Below are 20,166 nucleotides of genomic sequence, written 5' to 3'. Positions count from 1 at the left end.
CACACACACACACACACACACACACACACACACACCCCATACACAAACAACCCTTAAATATGGAAAAATGTTAACCTGTATCACTTGGAAAATGAATAATCTAGCTAGTCCAAAATTAATTTAGACAATAGCATTACAATTTTGCGTAAATCAAGATTATTTTAAAAGGTAACTTCTCCACTATGTATTCTTATTTTCCCATTTCCTAGTCCCTTGTTTTATAGCTTCATTTTCTCTGATTTCCCTCTATTCTTTCTCCCTTGTAAATTCTAATGTCTTCTACTAATCATTTGGAAACTGTGTCATTAAAAAAATCACATCACAGGTATTTTCATTTTGTTTCAACAATTTCACACAGGAATCTGATTAGGTTCCTTTATTCTAGCATCTTTAAAGATTTTTTTTTTTTTTTTGACAGACAGAGATCACACAGGAGAGAGGCAGGTGGAGAGAGAGAGGGGAAGCAGGCTCCCTGTTGAGCACAGAACCCAATGCAGGGCTCAATCCCAGGACCCCAAGACCATGACCTGAGCCGAAGGCAGAGGCTTAACCCACGGAGCCACCCAGGCACCCCTATTGTAGCATCTTAAAATGCAGATATGAATCAGTGTTTTTTCTGGCCCCACAATCACATTAGCTCTCACTTCCTAGAATTAAGCATTCATTTTCTAAATGCATTCTCTTCTCTATTATTAAAGATTTAGTTGGGATTACTTTAATGTTTTACTTTACTTTCCACAGCATTTACAGAGTTCTGAATTCTGACTGCTTTTATTTAGTATCACAAGTACGAATGTGGAACTTCCATTTGGTTGTGAGTGAACTTCCTTTCTGTTAATGAGTTCCAGAAAATTAGTTCCACAGACGTGCAGAAGGGCACATTGACATACACAAAAGGGGGGTAGCAGGTAGAAAGCCATTTACAAATAATCCTTTCAATTGGGAACTTCTTTTTAGGTATCATAAATGTGAACCTCTACATTTCAGTCAAGAACAGGGAGTAGGATTCCCTCAAATTCACCAGATACACGGGAATTTCTCTACAGTGCGTTTATTGCATTATGGGGGTTAGAAGGAAGACTAGGGAAATGTAAATATATGAAGTCACAAACTATCAAAATTTCCCATACAGTTGCTTCATTGCTTGCATCTATCCATTTTCCATTGCCCATGGGATTTCTCATCCTGTCTGCTATCATAAAAATAGATTGCATTGGCTATGTGTTAATCTTGTTCCTGCCTTTATTTAACATACGGGCAGAATAAATTGCTTTAGTAGAATGACTTTTCTTATGAATCATCCTTTCCATGATTTATATATTCCTTTTTAGAAGTACCATGTTCCTTGCATGGTCAAATTAGAGATGGGTGCATTCTTCATAAAATTTGCCTCTTTAGTGAGACCTTTCCTGCTCACTCTATTTTAATAAGTAAGCCCAGGGGTGCCTGAGTGGCTCAGTAGGTTAAAGCCTCTGCCTTCGGCTCAGGTCATGATCCCAGTGTCCTGGGATCGAGCCCCGCATCAGGCTCTCTGCTCAGCGGGAAGTTTGCTTCCCCCTCTCTCTCTGCCTGCCTCTCTGCCTACTTGTGATCTTTGTCCGTCAAATAAATAAATAAAATCTTAAAAAAAAAAAAAAATAAAAAGTAAGCCCACACACCCAGCACTGACTAGAATTTTCTTTCTTCACCTTGTTTTCCCTAATAGTGCTTATCACCATCTGACATTCTCTACATTTGCCTATTTTCCGGATGGTCTTTTTCTTTCACCAGTACAACATGAGCTCCACACAGGCAGGGATTAGCTTCTGTTATCTCCACTACTGTAATTTTAGCATCTACATCTGTACATGGGGCACATTTCATTTATTTAACAACTATGTGTCAAATGGCTGAATTGCGAAGTCAGTGGAATGATAGAGGAAAAGAGAAACACTGTCACTGGAGAAACAATCCACGTATTTGTATTTCAAATATCTTCCAACTAAACTCTCATATATTCATTTGCTTCTTCTTAGTGAGAGATGGTTGGCCTCATGACAAATTCCCTTGTTATAAAACTGTGCTTATAATTTCACATATCTTATGTGATTTTCATACTTAAAAACTTTGCAGGGAGTTAGGATAGCTATTGTTACAGTTTTAGTATAATAATTTATCATTTATTTTCATCATACGTTTAGATGTAATAAGTTATATGCACCATATTTATAAATTCTTTATTAATAATAGTTATTATTAAAATAATGAGTGATCTCACATGTACCCTTACTAAGAAGAACGGGAGCATAGAAAGAATTCTAGAAGCCTTTGTCTGTAGTGGAAGAAGCTTATACTCTGAAGTTGAAGAAAGTCCTATGATGGTATACCCTACTTAGTTCCCATGAGAAAAGGTCTTGATGATCCTGTCCTGACGGCCTTTGCAGACATGTCGCCACACATAGGCCCAGCCCTAAAAAAAGAAGATGCTGAAGCAGAGTGAACATTCGAAGGCCACTGCCAGACTATAGCTAAAGGAAAAAGGAGATAAAAATTTTCACCCATTAATAATTAAATTTAAATTATAAAGAAATATAATGTTCTGCAGGATATTTTTTGGCTTTGTATTTGTTTGCTTTTGATTACTTTGGAAGAAGTCTGGAGCCCTCTGGTTATTTTGGAACAAGATAACCAAATATGGTTAATTTCACAGCAGGAAATATCTATCAAATTTATCCCCTCTTCCACCATATGGTTTTGAGATGATTTTTAAGCAGAAAGCCATCATGAGGACAATGAAATCAAATGTAACATATGGAAGGATAAACAATCTTAACAGGCAGAAATGACAAAGTAAAGAAAGCCCTTCCTACTCAAGTTGGCACACGGATGTTCTTTCTCCAATCTCACAGCCTCCCACTGCCAGAGGGTTAAAAATAACGACTCACGTTCTTATGGTTCACACACTTCATGAGGACCAGCTCCCGGTAAGCTCTCTTGGCGTGCGTTTGGTTCTGAAAGGGTCTGCTGAGCTTCTTAATGGCCACATTTCTGTCAAGAACAGCATCATACGCAGCACTGCAGGGATCCAAGAGCAATACAGAGTTAGGAACCAAGAAGCCCTTAGAGTTTCTGCCGACTAATATGAGTAAGGGGATGGGTAAAGAAAATACTATTTTGAAATCCTTCTCTGATACTTTCTCCTCAGGTCCCATGCCAATTAGGCTATGAATAAAGAACTAGAAGTGACTAGTATCAAACCATTCTACTTGCTAAGAAAAGAAAAAAAGGAGAGTATCTTGCCAAAAAACCACAGCATACAACTGCCTCCTTGAGTGGGAGACAAAAGAAAAAAAGGAAAGTGCTCTGCTTTCTACTGGTCCAGCCATGTGAATGTGGCAAGTCATTTAATCTCTCTGAGCTTGAATTTCTCATCTAATAATATGTGATATTTAGGTTTTCTCTAGCTATAAAACTCCATTGTTGTTTGGTTATTTTAAGTGAACATTATTCTTTCCCATTCACAGGAACCATATTCTAAGGTATGACATTCATTGCCATGAATGTAAATGTTGGTTGATGGTGAAGTGTGCACATTAATAATAATGAAGCTCAAAATAAGGAATGTAATCATAGGGTTTTTAGAAGCATAAATAACTGCATTTAAATACAAAGACAGGAATGAATGCCACTAACATTTGATGCTTTCAAACTATTTGAGAGTGAAAATTTGCCATGCTTTGAAAAGCAATCCACATACAGGACTGTTTCTCCCACACTCACAATATGTGGGTCTGGGGATCAAATAAGGAACTGAGTCTCTTCTTGGTATTATACCTAATGACTCACTCACAGATTTTCTGCTCCCCCATCCTTGCGGCTTCAGATGGTGTTGGATTTTGTCTTAATTGCCAGGAAGGAATGCAGCAATCAGTGTTCTCTACAATTGATCTGTTGACTTGGAAGTGGCATTAACTATGCAGTGTTCATGCCACTAAACTAAAACATCAAAAAGGGGTTACTGTATTGTAAGATAATGATGACTAGCAGGATAAGATTGGACAAGGTCTTATAGTTCATCCAGTCCCCGTGTCCATTTAATACTTATTTTTCCATTTGATACTTATTCTCCTCCAAAATATCTCCATAAAAAGTTTGGCCAGTCTCTACTTGAGCATCTCCAAAATCGTGATGTGTTAATATTGAGGCGGCTCATTATGTTGTTGAGAGTTAGAAATGTCATTATTCTAATAAGCAAAGTTGCCTCTATGGTTTCTAGGGACTTTCTCCGCCTACCAGGGTAACTCTTGAAGCAGAGTAGTCCCTTTTCCATTGTGGCATATCTATAATATCTGAAATCCATTAAAGGAATGAGCACAACCCTTGGTCTAGTCTATAAGCACCCAGTAGCTCTTGGCTCCTCTTATTTTTTCCCCTAAGTCTTTTCTTTCTCAAGCTAAACATTACTAACATCCTACCACAATTTGTCAGAATGTGATTTCAGGTCCTATCACCATCTGGTCAGTTTCCTCTGAATAAATTCCAGTCTGTTGTTATCTGAAAATGTGGATCCTGAACTGAATAAACATCGTGAGTCTAGGCATGGAGTATCACTGAAGATTAGGGGAGTGCTATCAACTTCTTTGTTCATTCACTAGCTCCGTCACTCCACCGACACAGTTAATAAAGCTAAGTCTGCCTTGGCTTTTTGATAACAATATCACACACTATTGATTCACAGTGAACCTATGTTAATTAAAAGTACTGTCTTTTTAAAAACCTGTGCTGCTTTCAAACTATTCAGGTCAGCACTGATTCTGCTGTTCTTGTGAACCTACCAATGGCGGCACAAGTAAAGGAAACAGTCAAATAGACCTACATCTTTTCAGTAGTGCCCAAGAACAACAGTGAATTTGGAAACACAGAAATAAAATTTGTTTTCTGTAGCTAAGAAATTGTATCAGCAGAAAATCAATTAAAACAGTCACCTTAAAAAGAAAGAATAAATTTTAGGCCAAAACAACTTAGGTGAAGTCATTAAATTATCTAAAGAAAGAATAACAATCAGTCATGTGGGCCTTAGAAAGGAATCAGAAAGGCAAATTCTGGCACGTCTGACTGAAGAAGTGCCCTTCCACATAGGTCCAGGGACCCAGTCAGTCAAGCAGATGTGTACATCTGTATTTTGATTGGCAGAAAATGTGGACAGTTAGCATTCTGACCAGCATCCCCTGATGAGGCTGAGTCTACCTTCTGCAGTCAACATTCTGATCACACTCTCCCTCAGATTTTTGCATGCAGGCATATTACCTATATTTGATCAGCTTGACTATTGCATTTCTCATGAGTTAGTAAATCAGCATCTGTTTTTTTTATAGAGCCTCTAGTGGATGTTTGTCAGTGTGAGTTTGAGTCCCTGAGATACCAGCCAGATCCCGAAGGACAGTGGGCCATCTTCCAACCTCATGTGGAATGCCTGAGAAAATGCCATGCTCTGGGGTTCCTGGCAAGTTCTGACCAGTGTCTCCCAGAAATGTTGTGGTTTTCTCCACACTAGTACCTCTTCCTTGAAGCTATTTTAGGTATGAATCTCAGCACTGCTGCTTACTAGATGTGAAGCTAGGGGCAAGCCACTTACACTCTCTGCCATTAGTTTCCTCACATTTAAAATGGAGATAACAGCCTGACAAGACTACTGCAATGAGTAAAAGAGGCAATAATGTATCTACAGTGCCTCACCAAGAGTAAGCTCTTAATAAATAATAACCATTCCTATTTTTAAAATCAGTATTCTTGTAGGAGTCATTATGTAATGGGGGATAAAATAGAACTTCCTATGGCATGTGCTACAATTGGACATATATCTACTACTAATCATCAGTTTTTAATCTTTCTACTAACTACAAATCCACTTAACTATATCACTCCCTTGACTGTATTTCCCAAGTTTGTCCCATGATATAAAAGTCTAGGGCAAAAAGTTAAGCTTTATTAAAATCTAGATATATTAAGCCATTTGGATCTACTAACACTTTAATAAGTTATCCAGTATGATTTATTTTTAATGAATGCTTTATTCCCGTGGTTGCTACATCCTTTCTTAATAGCTCACAAATGGTATCTTTTCTAACCAATACTAAGGTCAATGTCAAGCTCAGCAGATGTCTCTTATAATCTTTCTCTTCTCTTTAAAGGAATAAAAATGTTTGCCTGTCTACAGTTGAATGGAATACTCTGGTTTGGCTCACTGAATTTCCATTTGCCATCTTGTGTCATGTCTTCTAGGCTGGAAGAGACTTGGGAGTTAAATGTACAATTCCCAGATGCTTTTGTAGCTAGTGCTCCAGTCTCCAATAAGATCCTGCCACATTGATGCAACTATGAGAGATTTATAAGGCAAAAGAGAGGGTGGTCATTTTCTAGTGTTTCTTGGTTGGAAAGCAAGGCCTCATGGAGATGTGAAAGTTCCTTCTGCAAACAGTCATTCATTATCCAAATTCCTGGGTGAGAAGAGGGGTTAAAGGAAAGGCAACAGTGGATTCTAGATTCCAGGGCCCAGTCACCAGCATCGCGGACTAGTGACACCAGTAGTAACAAGGGCACAGTTTCAGCTCTAAGATTCCTAAATCTCAGTTACAATCATGTATTATAACTGGAAGCTCAGTGGTTCTTGGATACTCAGAGGTGGGAGGTCCCCTGGAGACTTAGCTCTCTAGTGTCTGGGAGTCATTCCAAGAAGCCCAGACTAAAGGCCACTTCTCCAAGCCTTCCAATGATTGTGAAAGCACCCAATTTACCGTGTTGCCGACTTTAAATGTTTCTGTCTCCTGCCATGAACCCCAGATGACACTACAATCATCCTGTCCTCTATAATTCCTCAGTGATTACTGGCAACAGTTTAGCAAATACCTCTGAAAATTGGCATCAGAAATTGATGTCTGAAAGTTCTCCGTTACTCTTGAGTCATTTTTTTTAAGAGTCTTGGTTCATAGCACCTTACTTTTTTGTCTTTAAGTAGTTTTTTTTTTCCTTTTATCATCATGCAGATAAGAGGTAAATCTTTATGAAGATTTTCCAGCAACTTCCAGCAACTTTCTAGCAATTTTGCTAAAAATTTTCCACAATTTCTTGATGCACAGTACTAACTCACCTCCACTTCTACCAGGCTTATTTATAAAAGAAAGATGTAGCCTTTTGTTGTTATGTTCCTGTCATTTAATGATGCTACAAAGTTAAATTAACTTCCTTGAATATATTTATATAAACACATGCATGGGGACACACACCTCTCTGCAGGCAATTCTTATTCTCAACATATTTAGGCAATTGCAGACAACCTCTTGCACAAATATTCATCTTCTTAAATAATCATTCATTTGATAATCTTTCTTGTTCCCTTTCCCTTTCACATTTAAAACATTGTTGGTCATATTAACATGTTTATGGGCCAAAGATAATTCATTTTTTAAATTTTATTTATTTACTTTAGAGAGAGAGTGAGATAGTGAGAGAGAGCGCAAATGGGGAGGAGAGAGAGAAGCAGGCTCCCCACTGAACAGAGAGCACAACATGGGTCCCAGGACCTTGGGACCATGATCTGAGCTGAAGGCAGACACTTAACTGACTGAGCCACCCAAGCACCCTGCCAAAAGATAATTTTTAAAAAATCTCTAGGCCTTATGATAACTTTATCTTAAAAAATTAAAAAAAAAAAACTTTAAAAACCTTATCATTGCAGCATCTTAAATGTCTTAAACAATAGCCCAGCAGGCCAGATTCCATCCTGGGGTAAACACTGCACTCTTCATTGCTCTTTTCTCTTTCCCACATTCTCATTTGACTTTTTCCAAAGGCCAGGACTTTAGTCAAAAACAACCAAAAAAAAAAAAAAAAAAAAAAAAAAATCTTCCCAATGCCTTTCAAAATCTTACTTTTATTCCCAAACATTACAGTCCCTAGAGATGCTCTGGAGATACTGATTCATTCCACTAAGGAGAACAGTGTTGGGGAACCTGCCAAACTCATCTCTGCCTCAGGACTTTCACAACCATTCCTACTTCTGCCAGGCAGGCTCTTCCCACATCCTTATTTACCTGATTCCATCTTGCAATTCAGGTTTCAGCCCAAATATCATCTCCTCACTAGAAGCCTTCCCAAATCACCCCATCAAAAGCCAACAGTGGGTTTTTTGATTAGTCGCTTTTGTCATTGAATTGCTTAACTATAGTAGGTTGCTTGTATTTTGTCAGGGAACCTTTTGACTACAGCAATAGAATTTTAGCAATAATGACTTAAGTAATAAAAATATTAATGGAAAGTCTAGAATTAGGCGTATCTGGTTTTTAGGGATACATTATAACTCTTATAGACCCTAGGCACTTTTGACTTTTGATTTTCTGCAAACTGATTCTCAGCATATTAGAAAAAAAAAAAAAAAGCCAATGATAGCGCTCCTTCAGTGCATCAAAGGAAAGTACCAGTGCTGTGCTGCATTGCTAAGATTCCCCTTCAGTAATAAAGGACTTATTATCCCAGGTGCTGGGAGTGCTGCCAGCAGACAGTCCCTCAGCTCTTACCCCACTTTGGGTATAATTTCAGCAAAGATATGCTTAACCAAAGACTACACTTCTTCATGGGCAGCCTTCACTCAATGACTGATGAACATGGCATCGTAAACGCCTGACCACCTCATCCCAATACAGGACAGCTGGAAAGAATCAGTAGGGTCAGCAGAGGCTTCCTTTGAGATTGCGTTGCAGCTGAACTTCTGCCTCTGTGCCTCTTGTCCTTCCCGCAGGTGTAAACTGCTGAAATACTTCCTAATAAATCTCTTGCGTGCAGTCGCCATCTCATAGGATATTTTCTGGGAATACAACATTTGACAAGCAATAACTCATGGCCAAACAGCAATAAGCTGTGGAGTTCACCTGGATCTTTCTCTAAGCAAAAGGCAGGGTCCAATTACAGACAAAAGTAGCTGCGCTCAGAGCTCAACATCGAGTAAAGCCATTTCACCTTTGCAACAAACTAACCTAGATGACCATGCCTAGTGACATAGATTCCAACCAAAACCATTCAAGGACCAACAGAGTTGAAGTACAGGCAGCAAGGGGCTCAGCAGCCCCTCCCTTGAAGACAGCATTGAAAGCAGCAACAATCCAAACACTAGAAACTGAACTAGTGCATTGAAGCCCTTCAGTGGACTGGTGACAGGGGACATTTCACAAAGACCTACTACCTTGATGAAGAATATGGGACCAGCTCAACATACTTGTCACCACCAAAAACAGATGAACCTAAACAAGATGGCTGCCTTAGACATAAGGCAACCATATTCTTGGAAATCAAAATAGGATGATGGCATTGGAGAAGAAACCGAAGGCTCCCAGAGAAGAACTGCTTCATCTCGGTGAGATGGGGTTATAGGGTGCATGCAGGTACGGCCTCTCTTGCTCTTACTTCGTCTGACAAGGTGTCTCATGCCCACCCTGCTGCCCTTAATCAGCATTCAGTGCACCACCCATGTATGCTCACACCCATGTTTTAACCTATAGAATCCACAAAGCTGTCAGGCTGCCCTTTGATAGGGTAAGTTAGAAACTTGGGAATTTACAGTTTCGCTTGGTATGAAATATGTAAGGCTGGCCAGGCTGCTATAGAGCATAGAGACAGCACATAGAGAGCAGTCAGAATATCCTTGGAATGCATGTTTGTCATTTATGTGGCATAAAGCTATAATTATTTATGTTTTTAATGTCTAGTGAAGCTTCTTTAACTTTACAATAAACCCTTTTGGCAAAAATAAAGAAAACTGAGATGACATATTTAATTAAAATACTACATACTGAATTTACATTTCTTATGTTTTCTCGGGCACAACCAGATGAAAACCAGAAAATAATTCTCCTAAAGGAACGTCGGTATCTATTTCAAAGTCAGTAATTATTTCAAGAAGACTGTGTCCAAACACAGTGATTTAATACATGCACCTGCAAAAGGTACATTTACAGATTACTCTTGAAATGTGACTTTTCATTTAGGTCGAATGTCTGTTTTTCTAAATTAGTTCTGTTCATTTTCAGCTCTAAGGGGTTTTTGGGGGGTTATGTATAAAAAGTTAAGCAAAGCTGCTAATATGTTCTATTAGCAGAAAAATAATTTTGTAAGCATTTAAATTTTTGTTTCATTTTACCAAATGCTTCAAATATAAAATCAGTACTTTTCAAGAGTAGTTTGATTTTTTTGTACAACTCAATGACTCAAAGTAAAACTTAACGGAAATTCAAAGTGAAACATCTGACAATAGAGTGAAAAGTGTTTTGGTGGGGGAAGGGGTTGGGTGAGCCTGGTGGTCGGTATTATGGAGGGCACACTTTGCATAGATCACTAGGTGTGGCGCATAAACAAGGAATTCTGGAACACTGAAAAGAAATAAAATAAAAAAATAAAGTAAAATAAAATAAAATAAAATATTTAAAAATAACATTGAAGACCTGTTACTTGTTTTTTTTCAATAACACAAAAACACAATAACACAAATACAAATTATTTTGGAAAATATCATCACATTAAAACAATTTTCTTCCTAAAATTAAGAAATCTGTGGAATAGAAAAACATTTGAATTAGTTGCAACACAAATGTAATTCACATTGGGTCCAAATAAATTGCAGTATTCTATAAGTCAAAATATAATTTGCATAAACCTGAAACTCATAAAATATGATATGTCAATTATATATCAATAAAAAATAGAATTTGTAGGTACCAAAATTAATAAATATTTTTATACATACATACATGGTGAGAATCACATTATTACAAAATTTTGAAGACAGATCTGATGTTGAATCAAAAAAATAAAGGTGTTTTAGCCAGGAAATCAACATTTTCTTGGCAGCCTAAATAATTCTGACTGAAGAACGACTTTGTAAGTAAGTCCTAAATTTTGGATGCTTTTTTTTTTTTTCCCCAAAATCATTTGGAAATCTTTATTCGTAGTATTCATAGAATCCTAATACTTCAGCTCTTGAAGTTCTTAGGGAATAGCAGAATAGTTATAAACAAAACTTGGAAATAAAAGCACACTGAAATGCTCTGGAAGGAACTGAAGTGAGAAAGGAACTGATAAATCAAATTCAAAAAAATGAGTTTTCAAAGAGAAGACATTAATTTTGAAATTCTATAAACATGATTTAGAATACCTTAATTTGTAAGAATAATCTCTTGACAGAGTTCCTAATTCTATGGTATATTCATAGTATGTATAGGATTTGAAGGAGTTCTTCATTTCAGGATATTTATATTGTGATTGTAAGTACCTATAATTTTTCAGCATCTAAATGTGACAAGCCATTAAAAGACTGTAAATTTGGGCAACCTACTTGACAAGTTCTGTCTTATACAATTATTTATTAGCAAAGGAGCTCTAAATGAAAGGGGGAAACAGTTTTTATGAAAAAAAAAACTGGGGCTGAAACACTCATATATTGTAATACAAATCTAGAAATTTCACATATAATACAATTTCAGAATAATACAATCACATTAACAAAAAGTCTTCTTCAGAAAAATACCATTGAAACTGTATTATAGACAGAAAGGGCTAGGAAGTTTTAAACTATTAAAATATATCAGAATATATAGCCTTCTTAGTGCAGTGGGCAGTGTGTCAGTCTTATAAAATATATCAGAATATACCAAGAATAAATTATCCTTCTCATGTTATATTTTTTATATTTAGTAAGCAATATAAATCAATTTTTAAATTTGTATTTTTAATTTCTTAAGAATAAGTTAATTTAGTGAAGTGTGTAAACCTGGAGATTCACAGGCCTGTACCCCTGGGGAAAAAATAAATATATGTTTATAAAAAATAAAATTAAAATAAATAAATAAATAAATAAATTTAAAACAAAAGAATAAGTTAATTTAAAACAGTTTTAATAGCACTATTTTTACATCCATCAATGTATTTCAATGTGCCCTTTTGTTATCAAAATTTTCCCAACTTAGAGAATAAATGCAAAGGTCCCTACCGTTCATGACCACGGGACCTGGCTGAAGAGGCTTTTGCAAGTTACTCCCGTAAGACAGAAGAGGCAGAAGAAAGGAATTGCTTTTCTGGAGTTACTGCTACATTCCCACCTTTAGCCATTTCCTGGCAATAAAATCTGAAGTAGGATTTACGGCCAGTAGTTTTATTCTAACAAGATTTTCCTTAAAGATCTGCAAAGCAACCTAGACAAGTTTCAGAATTTAGATGATGACTGACTTAGCTAAGGAGGGGGGCGGGACCTTACTGAATGCAACCTCTCTTTTTTTTCTGCCAGTAACTTGACTCTGAAACAGCTGACTCTCAAACTGGCTTTGAGGTAAAAAATGTGCTGTTTAAAATGAGCAAACTAGAGATGGCAAGATGGTCCTTTGGCTCAGGGGCTGGGACTATTTCTTTACACCTGCAAAACTGATGAGATCCGTCAGGTGACTGATAAGAGCCACAGATGTTTCCCATACATAAGACAAATGGTAAGAGTCAACTTGGCCCAATCTATGGGCCCACCACCTCTTCCCCCACACCTGCCCCAGAACAATGTTGCTCGCTTTTTGACTCCTCTCCACTACCCTGATGACCGGTGTAGGACTGCTCACTATGAAATGCCCCCAACAGCTCTTCTTTATAGGACTTCTTTATAGAGTTTATCTTTTTTTGTATTTTTTGTATTCCCTTCCTACTCTGGTATTTTGGGCTGATATTTAGGAAATATTCTGTCTCTGCAGCAGCTTGTTTGTACCATCATTGTAGTAGACTGATTACATACAGACTTCCACTGCATCTTTTTCTGTCCTCAGTGCTCCTTAAAGGCCCAAATCCTGAAGGATTTAGCTTTGTATCCTCTACATGCTTTTTGCATGAAATTATATTTGCTATTGCTGAATGTTTACTTCCAGAGCTTTAAATATGTTAGTAAGAGGGCATTATATAAGCTAAAGGACAAAAGTGAAAATAAACTAAGCATCATATTAATAAATGGCTGTGTTACATAGGATGCCAAGTTACTTTCTCCAGCTATCATGTCTTTCCCAAAGCTCCTGATTCACATATATAATTGTCTACCCAACACCTCTAATTGTACGTCTCAGAAACATCTGAAAATTAATATGCCCCAAACTGAACAAACTTTTGATTTCTCTCTTAGCCTTAAATTGCCCTCCTCTGATCTTTCCCTTAAACAACCATTTGTTCAAGTGTAGAAGTCACTTCAGTTTTTCCCTTCTCATCTCTTCCTCATATCTAATCCATAAAGAAGGACTGTATTTACCTCCAATGTATATTTTCAAATTGATCCACTTAACTCAAACTCCCTTGCCATTACCATTCATCAAATGCACTATAGAGACTGACCCTTAAATGTCTCATTGCACCAGTTCTTGCTTCTCTAAATCCATACCGGACCATTCTCACAGTCTTATTATATTTAAATTGGGCTATCCCTGCCCACATTATTTTGTGTCTAAGAATCCTGCTTATTTTTAGCACTTAGAGGAAAATGTCTTAGGTAGCACAGTCTTAATAATAATAGAACCTCATCAAGTTGCTATGAAAAATAAGGTAGCTTAACAATAACAATAGCAAACCTGCCCCACAGCTTGATTGTGAGTCCCATGAGGGCAGGAGCCACATTAGTCTTGATCCTAATTTTTTCCCTAGTTTTATTGCGATGTAATTGACATTTTATATTAAAGTACATGATATGATTATTTGATAAATGTATATATTGCAAAATGATTACCGCAATAAGCTTAGTTAACATCCATCACCTCATATAGTTAGAACGTTTTTTTCCTGTGATATAAACTTTTGAGATCTTTTCTTTTAGGGACATTCAAATATATAACACAGTATTGTTGACTATAGTCACCATGCTATGCATTACATCCCCAGAATCCGCAGTTATATATCTTATAACTGGAAAGTTATTCCTTTAGACCACATTTACCTAATCCCCTACCTCACCCCATCTCTGGCAGCCACCGATCTGTTTCTGTAAGTTTTTTTTTTCTTTAGATTCCACATATAAGTGCAATTCTATATTATTTATCTTTCTCTGTCTGACTTATTTCATTTAGCACAATGCCCTCAAAGTTGTCATGTTGTCACAAATGGCAGAATTTCTTTTTATGGCTGAATAATATTCCATTACACACACACACACCACATTATATCACATTTTCTTTACCCATTTGTCCATCAGTGGGCACTTAAGTTATTTCTATGTCTTGATGATTGTAAATAATGCTGTAATGAGAGTCTTTCTCACCTTTCCATTGAGAGTATGGCACAGTATCTGGCATATAGTTGACATTAAATAAGTATTTGTTAGGGGCGCCTGAGTGGCCTAGTCGGTTAAGCCTCTGCCTTTGGCTCAGGTCTTGATCCCAGGGTCCTGAGATCAAGCCCACGTCAGGTTCCCTGCTCACCTGGGGAATCTGCTTCTCCCCCTACTCAGGTGCTCTTTCTTACTCGCTCTCTCTCTCTTTCAAATAAATAAATAAAATCTTTAAAAATAAATAAATAAATAAATAATTGTTAAATGAGTAAACTAATTGATGATTGAAGTACTCCCAGTGGCAGAGCACAGTGAACTTACAGGTCTTGAATTTCTACAAACATGAGTTGAATAGCTATTAAATATTTTTGAAGTCTTATACATCATCTTTAAAATTAATATAAAATCTGTATTTTAACCGTATATATATATCCATGTTCATTTTAATATAAAATTTTATTTCCCCAACAACATCTCAGTCTTCACATGAAATTTGAGTTTCAGGAAGACCTGCCATGTTTTCAAGGAGCTCTGAGTATTCCTAGCTGTTCTACTCACACCCCTCCCCGCCCAGCCCCACCCTGAAGTACAAAGACCCCAGTATAAAAACTGGGAGATTAACAAATAAGCTGTTTTATTTTTACCTAAATTTTATTAGCACTTCCTATAACCAATATTGTGACTGTACTTTCTTCCAATACATGTTTTCCTAGGATCAAATAATTTGCCAGATTTAACTCAGCAAAGATCAACTAGACTCACCCTCACATGGACAGCTATTGATATGAAACCTAGGTAAACCCCAAGTGGGAAGACTTGATGTTAACTACTGACTCTAGGTCAAAAACAAAACAAAAAGACCAACAAACAAACAAACAAACAAAAAACCTCTGTAAAGGCTATTTTGATATTATTGTAATGTTATCCAAGCAATCCTAGGACTCGGGATTGGGTTTCTTCTAGTAAGAAGTTTTGTTATGCATGTAGCATAAGGTGTCATTAACTGAGCCTGGGAAAATCTTGGGCTTCTAAGTTTATGTATGCAATAATCATAAGACAGGGACTCTTATTATCCCCATTGTTCAGGTGACAAAACTGAAGCTTAGTAATAACAACCAGTATTTATTAGTTCTAAGCACTTTTTCTCCCACTCATTTGCATCTAAAATTTCTTTTTTTTGTATCTAAAATTTCTTAACACTCTACAAATATGAACTCATTTGAACCTCACTAAAACCATATGAAATAAGTATTAGTATAATCTTGTTATAGTTATTTTTACTTTTCTTGCAAAATTTCCACAATTTTGAAATTATTTCAAATAAAAGGTTAAACATTTTCATTATTAACATATAGAAGTATAACACACATTTGAAAAATTAAGATGTAACAGATTCATATGACTATGACTGTGAGATCTATTAATTTGTCTTCAGTTTTCTTGAACTATTAGAATTTTTGACACTTTATTATCTTTATTACTAACAAAAATTATATATATATTTGCAAAATATTTCATTAGGATTGCAGGCTTTCTGATTCTAACTTGCAATTCATTATTCATTTATACATTTGATCAATAAATAATTAAATAATATTTACTTTGATAACTGAGAAAGTCGATAATAGAAAGGTGACTTCATGATAATAACTACAATTTGCATTTATTTTCTTACAGATATTAACATTAACTTGCTGTATTTTTATAGAAATGTGGTGAACTACTAGATCTAAGAAAACTGAGGTACAGAATGGTTAAATGACTTGCTCACAAAAAAATTAGCACATGAGAGATTTGGGGACAGAATTCCCTCTCCTGTTGAAGATTTATTCCTTGTGTTTATAAAAGAAGTGAGCTTCCAAGAAATACTAAAAACCAAAAGCACAGAAAAATCACAAAATTATTTCAATAAGGTCAATTTCTATGAGAAACGTGGTAAAACCAGATAAATGGCTAGTAAATTCTGCGGGTGTTAGCTGTTCTTTGTTTTAAACAAACATGAAGATTGTTCAGACAAGGTCTGGTCTACATAGTATTCTTCTCATATAGCCTATATCACTGAGAATTTTACACAGTGATAGAAAATTAGCACTTTGAGACTACACAATGAAATTTATTTGCCCAGCCAGTGAAGAAGTACCACACCAATCAAATATGACTATTGATTTTACCCCTAAATGCATGCCCACTTCTTGTACTCTCCACCTTTTTCCTGTTGGTGTCATTAACAAGCCGTTTACTGACCCCAAATGGATTTCCTGACCAGCTGATTTTAATACCCTCCCACTACATCCTGCTTTGTGCTTTTATGTGTGCTCAGTTAGAAACAAGAGGCACCCAACCTTCATAAGAACCAACATGGAAAGTATATTTTTTGATGGACTCTCTTGTGATGCAGCCCATGTTTAGGAAAGGGTCAGAATATACAAGACTTATTTACAAACTCTCTTTTCATAAAGATTCTTCCTGTGTCATTGGTAAAAATGACAGTATGGTGTACATATTTATGCCTGCGTGCACATCACATGTATATTTTTATTAATCATCTTATTCTGGGACAGCATAAATAATATATAAGTGAGATCATTTGAACACTTAATTCTGTGTCTTAGGATTTTAAAAAATAATACTTCTCTTTGCCTTTTTGTAAGCACTACAGGGGAATGGAATTCTAGGGTGCATTTCTCTTTAATTTGAATATTCATTTTTGAAACAAGTTCATTTGAGATGATTGAGTGACTATCCCTTTACTTGCTCAAAAACAGAAATTTACTGAGCTTCTACCGTGTTTCTATTTTGATTTATTGGATATTTTTATTTGGATAAAATAAACTACTTCATAGAAGGTTGAATTTAAATGTTAAAAAATCATGTCATATGCTACAAAATTAAGCAAAAACTTACTAATATTTATTGTGATAGATACAAGTACAAGTTAAGTTTCTTGTACTCAAAAAACTGTAACATATTGGGGAATACAAAATAGAGGAATAAAATACAAACAAAAAATATTAGGCTAAAAAATTAGAAAATATGAGATGCTGGTGGAAGATCTACTTTTAAGGAAATCTGGAGGATGCCAAAGAGGATAATTGCTGGAGGTGGAAAATGGAGAGGGATATAGTTGCAAGTGTGGGATTAGTTTATATAGGATGAAATCAGCAGGGAAAGCAGATTAATGGAGTTCAGATGCCAGTATGTAGGTGGTTATGGATGGAGGGGGCACCTTGTGGGTATTCATTCTGCTGACTTTAAGTTTTGCAATGAAATAGGAAGCAAGATCACCAGCTGAGTAAGAGGGTGGGGAAAAAGATGTTACAGTTTTAAGGCAAGAGTGAAGGGATAAAATTGTCACCTAAAATAGTAGAAATAAAAGTGGACCTGAGATCCTGAACAGCAACAAAGTCCACCTAATCTTGCTAGTCTTGAAATTAGGTATGAATAGTCAATACAACTAAGTGTTTTTCTCCAGCCACATTCATCTGTCTTACTGCTAAGGTGTTAGACTTAACCAGTATTTGAACTTTACCAGGAAGGAAGAGAGGCCTTGGTAGTTGACAGTTTGTACAGGGGACATATTATAATATGAGGCACAACGTCTAACCTGCATAAAAAGAAAAACGAGTACATGAGGGTGGTCAGGAACAGAGAAATGATGACAGTTTGTAGACTGTAGGTCTTTGTGGGGTTGAAGAATTACTGAAACTGAGGCACTAATATTCTAATATTTGCTCCTTCTAGAAACAAAAATTTCAAGTGAGATAATCCAGCTTCATTTTAATAATTGAAAACACTACAAAGAAAATCCGGTCGTTTTGATTATCTACCTAACAGGCATACAAAAAGTTTAGGAGTCAAGAAGAAGTAGAGAACATAATAAACACAAAGAATTATCACTGTAGGATGTGGTATTGAATTTGAGGATTTAAAAAACCCAAACTGCATGTCAAGACTAATATAACAGTTTTTAAAAGTACAGTTAGGGAAATACCTACTTAGCTAGGATTTATCTTGGCATCTGCACTAGTTGCTGTACTTTTAAAACAAGAACTATAATTCTTCCCCAATCTACGTCATCAATTACAGCTTTATTGCAGTTTCAAGGTAGAAACAAGGGGGGTAGAAAGAGGCCCCATGAGTTTCTGATCAAATTACTGGCAGCATATTGTGCCAAAAATGTAATTAGTCAGATGTTTCAGCATAAATACTGTTTATAGGTCAGTAACAAATGTAAAATGTTAATGCTAAAAAGTATTCTACTTGCCACTAAATATTTTTAAATTGTGTTATTTATGAGACAATGCAAATACCATTTTACATGAATGCTGACACTGACTCTCAAAATACCACACTTAAATTATGAAATGAGACTTTAAAATACCAATTTAGAAGACACAGCCAACAGTGTTTGATAGGAACAATGAAATAAATTGAAATATACCAGTCAGAAGGGATTATCAAATATAAACTCAATGGAATACCAACATAGAACTTAACTCTGACGGTCACCTCATCATTGTTCTACCTCTAGTTGGAAGATAAGATAGTACTCTAATCCATACTGAGTTAATGAGTAATTTACGTAATCCTCAATTTTCAGATAAAAATTTTCTGCAATTCTTTTTGCTGATGCATATCAAGTTAAAATACTGAATACTATAGCAGTTATTCTTATAATGATTTTATATTGCCCCTTATTGATTATTGAAAAGAAAACCCAAATAGAATACATTTTTCATATTGGAAAATTCATCTAACCAAAGAAGTTTATCTTGTTGAAGATTCACAGATAATATAAACTTCTTTGAAGATTCACAGATAATATGACTGTTAAAACCTTAGAAGGACTATAATGGTGATCAAAAATGCATTTTCAAGACTGTGAAGTCTAGTGATTAATTTTGGCATGTACTTCAACAAAAATTTGCTCCTAATATTCCTGATCTTAATCTCAACTCCAATTCTTTTAGCTTACAAATTATATAAGGTTCAAAAGAGCAAGACTTAATGTTGCTTACATTTAGATTTTCTAGGGTTAAGACCATGGTCTTTTTATACTCCTCTCCCCTTTCACCAACTTTCCCTTTTATCAGGTAAAATTGGAGAGGCTACAGGTCTTTTGAGGATCCAAGGGGAAATTAAAGTAGGAATACATTTATTTTGGTTCAGTGGGTTATGTTTTACAATAAGTTATGTTTTTAATCATTACAACTTTTCCTGGTGTAAGTATGATTTTGAAGAATATTGCTCCCTCTGGGCCCACTGACCTGGTGCCCAATCTCGTGACAGGAAGTGAAGGGCCAGCAGTTAGATCACTGTGGGAAAACTGCCTGACACTGTAAGTGTGTAGCTACGGAGGTAGTTAGTGGAGAAACAAGGTTTGAAATGCATGAAGCTAGAAGGTAATCTGTAAACAATGTTTTTCATTATTGAAGCCTATACTTAAAAGAAACTAGGAAGAGTTTTTCTCCTATTTGACAATAATCCTAAATATGTATATGACAGTATCAGTAATGAATTGTGAAGATGAAAAGTATTTTCTAAACTATCAATAATAGGGGCACCTGGGTGGCTCAGTGGGTTAAGCCTCTGCCTTCGGCTCAGGTCATGATCTCAGGGTCCTGGAATCAAGCCCCACATTGGGCTCTCTGCTAGGCAGGGAGCCTGCTTCCCCCTCTCTCTCTGACTGCCTCTCTGCCTACTTGTGATCTCTGTCTCTCTGTCTCTCTCTCTCTGCCAAATAAATAAATAAAATCTTTTAAACTATCAATAATAAAAGATAAGTTTCAACCAATCAAGAGAGGAGACTACATTTTCTTTCAGTTTTCTCTGTTTGTAATAATATTACAGTCATTGTCATA

The 20,166-nt window shown here is 36.0% G+C and overlaps 1 protein-coding gene across 9 annotated transcripts in view; it reads right to left on the bottom strand.

Moving 5' to 3' along the window:
* The window catches only part of MAPK10 (mitogen-activated protein kinase 10), a 323,875-nt gene that overhangs the window by 89,743 nt on the left and 213,966 nt on the right, over positions 1–20,166 (bottom strand). For all 9 annotated transcript variants that reach the window (XM_032862324.1, XM_032862314.1, XM_032862259.1 and 6 more), the window contains one exon: positions 2,925–3,054. In XM_032862324.1, the coding sequence (XP_032718215.1) occupies positions 2,925–3,054 (130 nt within the window). The remainder of the gene's footprint in view (positions 1–2,924; positions 3,055–20,166) is intronic.

This window comes from Lontra canadensis, unplaced genomic scaffold (genome assembly GCF_010015895.1).
Source record: "Lontra canadensis isolate GAN:19392208 unplaced genomic scaffold, GSC_riverotter_1.0 scaffold1, whole genome shotgun sequence".
Classification (NCBI taxonomy): Eukaryota; Metazoa; Chordata; class Mammalia; order Carnivora; family Mustelidae; genus Lontra; species Lontra canadensis.
This window is presented reverse-complemented; position numbering and strand designations above follow the sequence as displayed.